At 44.0% G+C, this 12,819-nt stretch overlaps 1 protein-coding gene across 2 annotated transcripts in view; it reads left to right on the forward strand.

The window, feature by feature from the left end:
* Nucleotides 1–1,253: 1,253 nt before the first annotated feature.
* The window catches only part of LOC147430682 (uncharacterized), a 70,612-nt gene continuing 59,046 nt past the window's right edge, over nt 1,254–12,819 (forward strand). Inside the window, exon 1 of one of the 2 annotated variants that reach the window (XM_086493273.1) lies at nt 1,254–1,686. In XM_086493273.1, the coding sequence (XP_086349399.1) occupies nt 1,395–1,686 (292 nt within the window). In that variant the 5' untranslated portion in view covers nt 1,254–1,394. The remainder of the gene's footprint in view (nt 1,687–12,819) is intronic. The other variant, XM_086493272.1, reaches the window with a different exon arrangement.

The raw sequence follows: 12,819 nt of genomic DNA on the forward strand, positions 1-12,819 counted from the left end.
ATAATAACAAATTTTTCTATAATCAAAATGTGTACTAAGGTCTCTCTCTCTCTCTCCATCTTAGTGTTCGGGAAAAGTGTACCTCAGCTTAGCCAAAATAGCCGGTTGAAAAGAGAGGAAGAAGGAGAAAAATCCGTTTCAAAAATTTAAGACAATAGAGTTAACTTGTAAAAAATGTCGGTGATTTTTCAATATTTCCTCTTTGAATCTATCCTAAAGTGAATTTTCTATGATTATAAACATAATTTTTTCCGAACATTGCTCTCTCTCTCTCTCTCTCTCTCTCTCTCTCCGTAGTGTGGCGCTGGCCTGTCATCTCCCTCTGTCTATCTATCGCCCCCTCTCTCATATATATATGTGTGTGTGTGTATGTGTATAAATATATATGTGTGGGGTGTGTGTCCCCATCTATCTATCGCCCCCTCTCTCTCTCTCTCTCTCTCATATATATATATATATATATATATATATGTATATGTGTGTGTGTGTGTACGCACGTGTATGAATATATATGTGTGTGGTGTGTGTATATATAAAAACACACACACACACACACATATATATCCCTCTCCCCCTCTCTCTCTCTCTCCACCCTAGCGCTCACTTGTGAGCATGGTGGAGAGAGAGAGGGAGAGAAGGAAAAGAGAGAGAGAGGGAAATATTATATATATGTGTGTGTGTGTATGGTGTGTACACATATATCTGTGTGTACACATCTCACACACACACATATTTCCCTCCCCTCTCTCTCCACCATGCTCACAAGTGAGTGCTAGCTCTTATGAGCATGGTGGAGAGAGAAGGAGAGAGAGAATGGAGGAGAGGGTAGAGAGAGGAAGAGGGGGAAGAAGTATGCATATTTCCCTCCCCTCTCTCTCCACCATGCTCACAAGTGAGTGCTAGCTCTTATGAGCATGGTGGAGAGAGAAGGAGAGAGAGAGAATGGAGGAGAGGGTAGAGAGAGGGAGAGGGGGAAGAAGTATGCATACATATATATATATATATATATATATATTTACTAGCATAATATGGCGGAAGGAAGGAGACGCTCTTTATACATGTCGCAATCTGCGATCTGAAGACTAAAGTCCAAAACTAAAAAAAACCCCTTTGCATACGATAAAGAGAGAGAGAGAGGGAGAGAGAGAGTCTGCCCCGAAGGCAGCCGGCCGTACTAATATATGAATGGGTATAGAGAGAGAGAGGGGGAGTATTAAAGGAATAGATATATGCCTCACTTTAACGTAGTTTGATCCCATCGCTTTCTCTTCATTGAATACCCTGTGGTATTCAATATACCTCACTTTAACGTATTTTGATCCCACCTGTGGTATTATGTTTTGTGTTGAGGGCCGCTGTCCAGTGAATTGCACTTTGAACTACTGCTCGTAGCTATGATGATCGTGGGGACGCCAGCGGAGAGCAACCAGATGAGCCTTGCCCTTGAGAGGCAGATATTTGAAAGACGATCAAATGGAGAGGGTCTCCGGGCGAGCTGTACTCTCATCACTGGCTTTCTTGGCAGTGGCAAGACTACTCTCGTGCGCCACATCCTTCACCATCGTGCAGAGCTGCGCATTGCAGTCCTTGTTAATGATTACGCTGATCTTGATATCGACTCTCTCCTTCTTGACACCCACTCTGTCAATGCTGCCTTTGGCCTTCCATCTGTCTCGCTTGTAAATGGTACCTTCTTTACATTTTCTGATTTGGTACATGTATATTTATGACATGCCTATAGATGACTTTAGTTCATGCATCTGCTCAGTGCTTGCATTCAATATCAGGTTCTAATGAAGAGGTTATTTGAGATATGCCATCATCAGGTTGCTCAGGATTGTTATAGTTTGCCCATTTATTAGCTCTTTAACTAATGTGGCATATTTTTAGTTGAGGTGGCCCATTTATTAACCTTTTATCATTATTCTGACTAGTATGGCCACCAAGGCCGCCTCTCTCTCTCTCTCTCTCTCTCTCTCTCTCTCTAAGTTGTGCACGCTGTCCTCTGTTTCGTCCAAGCTTTAGGGCAGAGAGGCTAGATCAAAGTGCTCACGACACGTGTTGGGGGGCTGGGGGGGAATCCCTCCCCTCCCTCTTTAATAATAGTATAGATGACGTGGTAGATGCACCACCTAATTTCAAGTCTTTAGGTCACCTTTATTTTGGTATAAAGGTGACCCACTGCCTCTCATTCTCATTATCGAGTTGTTGGCACTATCTGCTTGCAGGTAGTGATATAGGTGTGGTGCCTATCAAATTGTGTACACATTTTTTAGGCTTCCAATTAAAAATAGATTATCTTTCTTCCAAGAGCGCTCTGTCTCCCCGCTGCTCTGCTCTGTCGATCAACACAGTCTCTCTCTCTCTCTCTCTCTCTCTCTCTCTCTTCCTCTTCGCGTTGCTCTGCCGAAAAACGTAGTCAACAGCTCTCTCTCTCTCTCTCCCTCTCTCTCTCTAAGAACACGCAATGCCGCCATCTGCACGGTAGTGTCGGCCTTGTTTAAGCATTCTTCGAAGTTATTGACTTATTGCTCTTGGGTCATTCTGTTTCTCTCTCTTAGTGTTTGTCTCCTCTATTTGCTCTCGTCTTTATTCCTTCATGGTATCGGAGCAAAAGGACCAAGGTTTGCTTAGAGACCTTTTGACACACTTCGGAAGCTTCTACAGAGGTTCATCGTGGTAACTTGTTTCAATTTACTTCGTTTTCAACCTTCAGTTTTTAGGGAGTCTATTGTTAAAAACCTACTTTTTCTTGCATCCATCGGGATCTCACCTCTACTTATAGCTCTCTTCATTGGAGTTGCGTTTGTTGCAACAAATCACGGCAAATATGTGCGTTTTTTTCAGTGCCATTGTGCAACTGTGTTTTTGAAGCCGATTGGAGTCTTTTTGTCATGGAAATTTAAGCTTCATTGCTGATCTTTGTCTCAGCAGCAATAGATCTGTCCCTCCTCTCACCAGCAACCCTTGAAGGTGCACATTCGAGCCAGATCTGGTAAAGTTTGTAGCAATTTTTAGTTTCAGTCCTAGCGTTTTTGAATTGCAACTTTACTGCACATTGTTGCTCTCATAAAAAGGGACCCTTCACTTTGGTCCCGATCTGCCAACGCATCCCAACGTTTTTGATTTTAAGCCCAAGATTTGTAAGGTGCAGCGGAATGAATGTTGAACTTTGCTCAAGATGAGTGCACCGAACTGTGCTCAAGGTTCCTTTTACTTAGGGAAGGGAGAGCCTTCCGTTCCTTTAGTGAGAGAGTGCAATGGACACAAACAAAGTGGTGAACACTGTGAATGAAGATGCTGAGACTGAGAGATAGAGAGAGAAGAGAATACGTCACCAGAAAGTTGTCAAACCCTCCTCCGAAGGCCCCACTCTCTATGGCGAGAGCGGTCTACTTATGATTACACAAATCTTTACAATGCTTGGACTTGCCGATGATGTCGACAACGATGAGGACAACGACGAGACGGGCTGAAATCTGAAAATACTAAGGGCTGAAATTTGCAAATCTTTATTTGCTGAATTGTAACTCTATGTCGGTGACGATGTCGATGACGACGATACGACGACGACGCGTTGAAAACGCAGATGCTGAAATCTGCGTTTTTCGGGCTGAATCTGCAAACTTCGCGGGATTTGACCGTGCGGCGAGGATCTGTTGCGGGAAGGTGAGATCTGCGAGGTTGGGGGGTTCTACTGTGGAAACTGACTGCTGAAAACTGAAAATGCTCAGTGTAGGGCTGATTCGGTCGCGAAGATCTGCAAAGACGTTGAGATGTCTTGCAGATGCAAAAACGCTAGGGTTGAAAATGATCTTGCGGGGAAATCTGCTATCTGTTGTGGGGATCTGCTAATGCTAGAGATGATGTGCGCGTCTGTCGCATGTGTCAATGCAAGGGACTTGCCGATATACTATGTGCGAGCCACAAATGGTTGCAAGTACACAACCAGACTAATCTAGCAAGCTCAAGAGAGCAAGGATGTGTCACTCACCGCCCTTCGCTCGCCTTCGTGGAGGATTCCTTGCCACGAAGAAGAAGGAGCTACCGCCGTGCCGCGCTTAACCGCTTCGCAGTCCCCTTGCCGTCGTCGCAATGCTCGATCACACACTCTCTGTTACAGACTTGGACACTCCAAGTCGAGAATCAATCATGACAGCACCAAATAACCACTTCAAAACAGTTCACAGCTCACAATAGATTTGCACTGGCCCGACGGAGTTCCGTGCCTAGAGATATTGGCCCCAAAGACTGACGCCCCTTTCGATATTTCTTTTTGTATTAATCAGTGTTCAAAGTACAAGAGTGGTTGGATCTCACTCTCAGACTCTACGTCCAAACAACTAGGGTTAGGGTTTCCCGAATGGTCTCGCGCAGCCACGTCATCACTTTGTGACATACACCCTTCATGAAAGCATTGTAATCGCCCTCGATTATGCCTGCAAAACAGACAAAGGCCATGAACCGTCTTAGCAGACACTGATTGTTAGTACCTACGTACTAGGAACACACATCTAGCACATGTACCAATCGACAGTCACATCACACGACATCATAGGACATCACTAGACATCACAGGAAATCACATGACATTCAATATTCATTCGGATCTTAGACCATGATTTATCGGCAATGTAGCTAGCAATCGCATATAGATCCAATCGGGACCTCATCGATGTCCGATTGACTAACCCTTATTGCAACCATGTCTATTCGAGATCAATCAGACCAAAATGCTGCAGTCATTTCGTCTATCAGTTCCTGCACTTAAAAAGAAGTAAAAAACAAATCAGTATCATATTCAAGAATTCCATTTCATAAAGTCATACAGCAGAATATTGTCAGCATTCAGTATCCCTGAAGCTCAAAGAGACATAGTGACTCTAGTATCAAAATCAAGGCATCTGTTGACAAAGGAGCGGAGTGACTCCCCTCTTGTGCATCCCACTGCACCATATCTTCGGCCAAGCTGAATTCTGGGTTCCATTTGGAGTAGACTATGCTAAACCAAAAGCCTCGAGGTAAAGTTTCACAATCTGAGGAGTATCTGCTAGGTCCTCCTCCTCCATCCACTTCGCATCCAATGTAGGATAGTTCTTGAACTTAACCAAGAACCGCCTTCGGACTTTACCTTTATTCTTCGTATCCTTATGTGCCAAAATCTGTTTAGGAACAAGGATTTCTTCGTTTTCTTCCACTTCGGGTTGCTCATCAGGCTCCCCATCATCAGGCACATGACCTTTGAAAGGCTTCAAGAGACTCACATGAAATGCATTGTGAATCCTCCAAGTATCAGGCAATTTCAGTTTGAAGGAGATATCATTTATCTTTTCAGAGATCTGGAACGGTCCGTAGTATCGCATACTAAGCTTTGGAAAAAGCCTCTCCTTTCCCTTTTTCTTTCTCAGGCGTGCTATCATTTATCTTTTCAGAGATCTGGAACGGTCCGTAGTATCGCATACTAAGCTTTGGAAAAAGCCTCTCCTTTCCCTTTTTCTTTCTCAGGCGTGCCTTCTTAAAACGTAAGAGCATCCAATCATCCTCCTTCAATTTCAAGTCGCGACGATGGCGATCCGCTGCCATTTTCTGTTGTTCTTTAGATATTTACAAAGTCTCGCGAACCTTGGCAAAAGCCGTATCTAAATCTCGCGTATATTCATCTGCTTCAGAAATCTTATCTTTCGTGATTAGAAAGGGTGGAACCTTCGCAGCACCTTCAACAATCTCAAATGGCGCCTTCCCTGTCGACGAGTGTTTCGTGTTATTGTAGGCAAATTCCACCAAAGGTAAGTACTTTTCCCATTGAGTTTTCTGATCCGAGATATAAGACTTCAATAAATCTAAAACCATTGAATTGGCAATCTCAGATTGCCCGTCAGTCTGCGGGCGGAACGATGACGAGAACTGCAACCGCGTGCCAATGTTCTTCCAAATTGCCTTCCAAAACAAACTCGTGAATCTGGGGTCCCTGCCTGAGACAATCGTCTCAGGCATGCCATGTAATCTGAAGATCTGGGCCACGAACAGTCTCGCCAAGTGATCCGGCTTGACTGTTTTCTTCACTGGAATGAAATGAGCCTGTTTGCTAAATCTGTCAATAACATTGAGACCATTGAGACCACTCTGTATTCTCAAGAGATCAAAAATGAAATCCATTGCAATACTTTCCCAGGGGCGGGTGGGTATGGGTAAAGGCTGTAACAATCCCTGTGCTTTATGCTTGTCAAACTTGACCTTCTGGCATACTAAGCAACTCCGCACAAACTCTTCCACATCCTTCTTGAGTCTCGGCCAAAAGAAGTATTTCTCTACCCCTTTCATGGTGGTAGCAATGCCGCGGTGACCCGTAAAAGGTGGACAGTGGCATTCAATCATAACCTTTTCCCTCAACGGCTGTGTAACGCACAACATGGTTTTTCTCATCAAGTAGCCATCCCAAATGGAATATCCCGCTACTGTCTCCCCATCCCGTATCCGTGTGAAACGTCTGCAAAATCTGTATCCGTGGCATAGGGGTCGACCATATCCTCGAAGCTCCTATGATGTATCGCGGAAATAGCCAGAACCAACGGCTTCTGAGACAAAGCATCTGCCATCACATTCTTCTGTCCTTGCACATGGACAATCTGGAAGTGAAACTGTGACAAGATGTTCGCCCACCGCATCTGCTTTTCCGAAAGCTGCTTCTGTGACAAGAAGTAGCGCAAACTCTGATGGTCTGTAAAGACAGTAAAATCCGCTCCAAGTAGGTAATGCAGCCACTGAGTAAGAGCATGGATAACCGCCAAAAGCTCTTTCTCATAAATCTGTGCTGTCATTTCCGGCCTTGAGAACAATCGGCTCTCGTAAGCAATGACATGGCCTTCTTGCATTAAGACCGCACCCAGACTACGACCACAAGCATCACAATATACTTCAAATGACTTCTGCAAGTCCGGCAAAGTCAAAATTGGTCCCATAGTCAATTTCTCTTTTAATGTTTGAAAGGCAGTCACCTCTGTGGGTCCCCACGAGAAAGGGACTCCTTTCTGTGTCAAGATATGCAAAGGGGAAGCAACCTCTGCAAACTTTCGAATGAACCACCTGTAGTACGAACACAGTCCCAAGAAGCTTCTAACTTCATGGACATTCTTTAAATCGGGCCAATCACGGATAGTCTCTATCTTGGCCGGATCCATTTGCACTCTTGCTGCTGACACAATGTGTCCCAAAAAGTGTATCTCTGGTAGGAAAAATTCACTTTTCTTTGCATTCACTAACTTGTGATCTACCTGAAGCAGATGAGATGATCTCTGTGTTCTGCCTCATTCTTGGAGAAAACAATGATATCGTCAAAGAAAGTGCCAACAAATAGCCTGTACTCTTGAAAAATCCTGTCCATCATTTGGTTAAATGTCGCAGGAGCATTGGTTAAGCCAAAAGGCATCACCAAAAACTCAAATAATCCAAAAGTCGTCCGAAAAGCTGTCTTGTAGACGTCTCCCGGCGCGATTCTGATCTGATGATATCCACTCTTCAAATCAATCCTGCTAGAGCACGAGGATCCCTGTAATTTGTCGAGTATATCATCGATCATAGGAATCGGAAATTTGTTCTTGATGGTGATTTTGTTGAGAGCTCTATAATTGATGCACATTCTCCAAGATCGTCTTTCTTCAAAACCAACAACACTGGAGAGCAATACGGTGAAGTACTAGGCTGGACAAGACCCTTCTCCAAGAGGTCTTTTACTTGGTTCATAATCTCTCATTCTGTGCTCGGCTCACACTGTAAGGTGGCCGGTTCGGTGGTGTGCTTCCAGGTATCAGATCAATGGTATGATCTTCAAGACGAGCAGGTGGTAACTCGCCCGGTAGGCCCTCTGAGAAGCAATCGGCGTGAGAGTGGAGAAAATCTTGGCGTTCTTTATCAAGTTTAGACATATTTGTCCTATCCTTATCGCTCAATTCTTTCACAAGATCGAGTAAACAAACAGACTGGATTTCATTAACTTAGAAATGGCCGAAGCCGATACAATAGGGACAGACTCGCCCTTCAGTTTAATGTCAAGCACAATGGTTCTACCCTTCTCTGTAGTCAATGTCGCTTTCCTCGCCCGATAATCGACCACGGCGTTGTTGTTATGGTACCAGGGAATCCCTAAGAGAACATCACAACCTTCCAAAGGCATTATGAAAAAGTCCTCATGCCCCAAATACCCCTAACAATGCAACCGAAGTTTGCCAATGAAAGGTGTAATGGCTACATCCCTGCCGGGTGCCGCCAGAACAGCCTCCGTAAGTGGTCCCATCCGATAGGGAGTGATCTCGAGCCGCACCGCCAATTCTGGTGAAATGAAGTTGACCTTGGCTCCTCCAGCAAAGAAGATCAGGGCCTCTTGGTCTTTCACTTTGCCCCAAGCTCGACAAAGTTCTGTACTCTCGTCCATGGTGTTGGGATCGGTACCCACACAATCTGGAACCAGTCCTGTTTTCATCTTGCCTTTCCTTCCACGTTCCTCAGCTGCTCTCAAACTCTCAGGCCTGTTGTTGTCCTTGTCATTCTGTTCTTTCTATGCCTTTTTAGGGCACTTCGCGGAGATATGTCCATGTTCCCCGCATCCAAAGCACTTCCCCTCCCTGATGAAGCTCTCTCTCTCCTGAGGAGTAAGCTTGGGTCGTGCATCCTTCCTTTTTGGGTTGCTCTTTCTCTTTCTACTTTTATTCGCCGAAGTCTGTTCGGCTCGTAGTGTCATGACCTCATTGGTGAGGTAGGTCAGACTGCCAGAGTGAATGGCAAAGCCTCGTTTCGCATGATTCATCAACTCCTGAATAGAAGCCGACTTCTGTTCCAAGCAGTGATCTCGGATCTTTGTAGGTAGACCCAAGGTGAACCGCTCAATCTGTTCTCTGAACGAGATCTTCTTGAATGAAGAGGTGGGTAGAAAAGAGCTCTAGAATCTCTCGCAATAAGCATCCACTGTATCTCTCTTGGTCATCCGAAGATGGTTCCAAGCAGCTCGTATATCCTGTTCATACTCTTGAGTCAACCAAGAAGAAATAAAAAGCTTCTTAAATTTCAGCCATTTAACTGGCGCAGTCTTGTTTAAAAGAAGTATGGACCACCAGTTCGAGCCTTCCCCTTAAAATAAGAGGCGGCTCTCCGAATCTTGGAGTGCTCTGAATAACGTGTTGGATTAAAGGCCCAGATGACCCCTTTTGTGTATATTTTTAAAGGTTACTAACCTTTGGCCAAGTTCACATTGAACTTGGCCACTAACTTAAAAATGGTCCTATACTTTAATAAAGGGAAAGAGAGCCCAATCTGCTCTCAACTTATTCCCCTCACAAAAATCGTGCAGCCTCTCTCTCTCTCTCCTACTTTCGATTCCTTGCGCCCCATCTCAGCATAATAGCACCTCCTCTCCAAGGCACAAGTCTTGCACATCTCCTCGTGCTCTATCACTTGGACACATTGCTGTGCACTCATCAACTGGTATCAGAGCAAATTTAGGGTTTGCTTCCAAACCTACAAACGCTGATTTTCAGCCAAGGAGATCAACTTTCATGCGAGATTTTGCAATTTTATTGCCAAAGGACTTGTCCCCGGACACTAGAGGGCTCCCGGCTAGTCAAATTGACCTAAATCAACAAATTACAGGTTACAGGTTTTGCAAATCATGTATCAAGTTGAGGGAACATCTTTACTAGGTTCCTACTACCCGAAAACAAAGAAATTGCTGAAAAACAGGTGTTTTCAGCAAATTTCAGATTTACGCAGGTTTTTGCAAGTGTATTTTTGATACATTTACAGTGAGGAAAGTACAAATTGATGCAATTTATGCACATTCGACAAGTTTTGGCTATGTATGACCATTTGTGGCTCAATTTTCTGCAATTTGATGCTACAAATAGGGGCTTTTGCTCATACATGCTTCTAAAGGCTGTGCATTAGCCTTATGTATGTCTTGTGAGGCTAAAAACAACTAAAATTGTTGTTTTTGAGCACAAATTCACTCGCTGAAATTTCCTGCGTAGAAATTTCAGAAATTGTTTTTTGTGCCTAAATTGATCCATTTTGCACCAAATTGCTCCTGTGACCATTTGGAGCTGTAGTGCACACTTGTGTGAGGTTTTAGTCCGGTTTTGGTGCATTTTGCCCAAAAATTCAGCGTATTAGTGCATCTATGGCCTCATCATCTTCGGATGTGAAGAATCTCTTCGAGATTAAAAGGTTGGATGGAACAAGTTTCGACCTTTAGAAAGACAGGATTCAGGGAATCCTATTTCTTAAGGATTGTGAAGGGGCACTTGAACAGGTAAAGCCACAGAATATGTCGGATGAAGCATGGGTTAGCTTGAACAGGAAGGTAGTTACATACATCAAAATGGCCATGACCGATGAGACAGTCATTGATTTGAAAGGTCTCACAAATGCTTTTGATGTGTGGGAGAAGTTAAAGGCGATGTATGAGAATACAAGGCCTGTCAATCGAGTGCATTTGGTGCGAAAACTTATTGGCATGCAGCTAGATGAGTCAAAGAGCACTGCAGAGCACTTGTCGTTGTTTACAGGTACTTTGTCGCAGTTACAGGATTCAGGTTTGCCTCCTTTTGATGATAAGCTGAAAGCTATCTTCTTGCTTATGACCTTACCTGATTCATGGGTAACATTGGTGGTTTCATTGTCAAATAACCCCAATTTGACCTTTGATGGTGTTAGGGGTTCTATCTTGAATGAGGAAATCAGGAGGAAAGCAGGTGGAGAGGGAGGCAGCTCTGTCAACATGGTTAGAGGCAGGACAGAGAAGAAGAATGTCTATGCACAAAGGAGTAAGAGTAAGAGTAAGGAAAGGGGAAATGCCAGCAAAGGCAAGGGTGATGTGATTTGCTATTAGTGTGGCAGGAAAGGTCACAAGAAACCCGATTGCAGGTACTACAAAGCCGAGCTAGAACGGAAAAAGAATGGCGGAGACAAAAAGAAAGAGAAGAAGGAAGTCAAGACAGATGCATAGGACAACTCAAAGGACAAAGAGAAGGCCAATGTGGCTTCTAGTGTTGTGATTGAGGAGTTGTCAGATGTAGAGGACATCTTGTGTGCCACTTTGTCAGATGACGATGCTTATGACCTTGATGCCTCTCTTAATGTTCATTCACAGGACATGCTGATCACCAAGAGTGATCTTATTGATGCTTTGCTGACAGTCAATGATGCATTATCCCAGACTTGGATAGTTGATTCCGGTGCTTCATCATGTGACTCCTATCAAGGAGTGTTTATCTACTTTTGATGCAGGCAAGCATGGCCATGTATATCTTGGAAACAATCATGCATGTTCCATTGAGGGTATTGGTACTGTGCATCTCTCCATAGATGGCACAAATGAGCTTGTCTTGCATGATGTTCGATATGTGCCGGGAATCAAGAAGAGTCTGCTTTCTGTTGGTCAGATAGATATGCATGGTTACAGCATCTTGGCCGTGATTCATGCGCTTTCTAGTTACGAGCACTACCTCTTAGGTGCTGATTTTGTTGTCCAGACAGATCATCAGACCTTGCGATGCTTCTTGACACAATCAAAGCTATCTGAAAAGCATATGCAATGGCCAAACATTCTTTCTATGTTCCACTTTTAGATTATGCATGTGGAAGGCAAGAAGAATGTTGTGGCTGATGCGTTATCAAGAAAGCCACAAATTTCAGCTGTGTCAATTTCTTATCATCATGAGCTTGATGAAGGAACAATATGCTATTGATGAAGATTTTGCAAGGATCTTTGAACAGTTGCAAGAGGGGCAACATCATGAGCACTACCTCCTCAGAGATGATTTTATGATGATGCATGGACGACTTTGTGTCACAGGCTATTGCGACATAAGGTCATGGTAGAAAGTCACGTCCCACCGTATGCAGGGCATCGTGGTATTGATGTGACAGTTAAAGCGGTAGAGACATTCTTCTATTGGCCTACCTTGAGGAGAGACGTCGATGCCTTTTGTGCGAGCATGCGTGATTTGCCAAAAGGTCAAGTTCGACACGCAAAAAGGCACCAGGGCTGTTACAACCACTGCCGATTCCGGATAAGCCATGGGAAAGCATTGCTATGGACTTTATCTTTGATCTTCCAAGAACGCCGACAGGGAATGATGGTATATGGACCATTATTTGCAGGTTCAGCAAGCAGGGCCATTTTATTCTTGTCAAGAAGAAGATAAAATCTGATAAGATGGCACGCTTGTTCATGTATAATGTGTTTAAGTAGCATGGTATGCCACAATGGATTGTTAGTGATCGTGATCCTCGCATGACAAGTTTGTTTTGGAGAGGATTGTTTGAGAACATGGGCACTATGCTCAAGTTCTCGTCTTCGTGGCAACTGTTAACAATGTCACGAGCATGTGGCAACTGCTAACCTTAGTTGTTGGTTTCTTTCCAATGATTTTTGTTTTATTTTTGAGACCCTTTTTTTGAAATTGCAAATGGTCGGACATTGTATGGCCAATGTGAACGGTAGTTTCACCCGCAGACGGGATGTTGGTCAACACTGGAATTCGTATAGTAAGAGGATGTCTAGGCTCAGTTCAAGATCATGTACATTGCCCCGTCGCACTTAGCAAGTTGGTGGATACTAGGAAGTGAACTCAATAAAGGCACAATGCCAAGGTTGGGTCACCTAAGGAAAATACTCGACAGTTGAGCCACATTGCATTTTTGGATGCGGTCCTAGTGGGGATAGATGGTCAGAAGACCAGTGGGATCCCAACGGAAGCATCTCCTAAAATTTAGGAAACTGCTATTTTGGTCCATGAAATCTGTTCGCGTCATTACCTCCGGAATGAC

Source organism: Adiantum capillus-veneris, chromosome 21 (genome assembly GCF_014529385.1).
Source record: "Adiantum capillus-veneris isolate H3 chromosome 21, ASM1452938v2, whole genome shotgun sequence".
Classification (NCBI taxonomy): Eukaryota; Viridiplantae; Streptophyta; class Polypodiopsida; order Polypodiales; family Pteridaceae; genus Adiantum; species Adiantum capillus-veneris.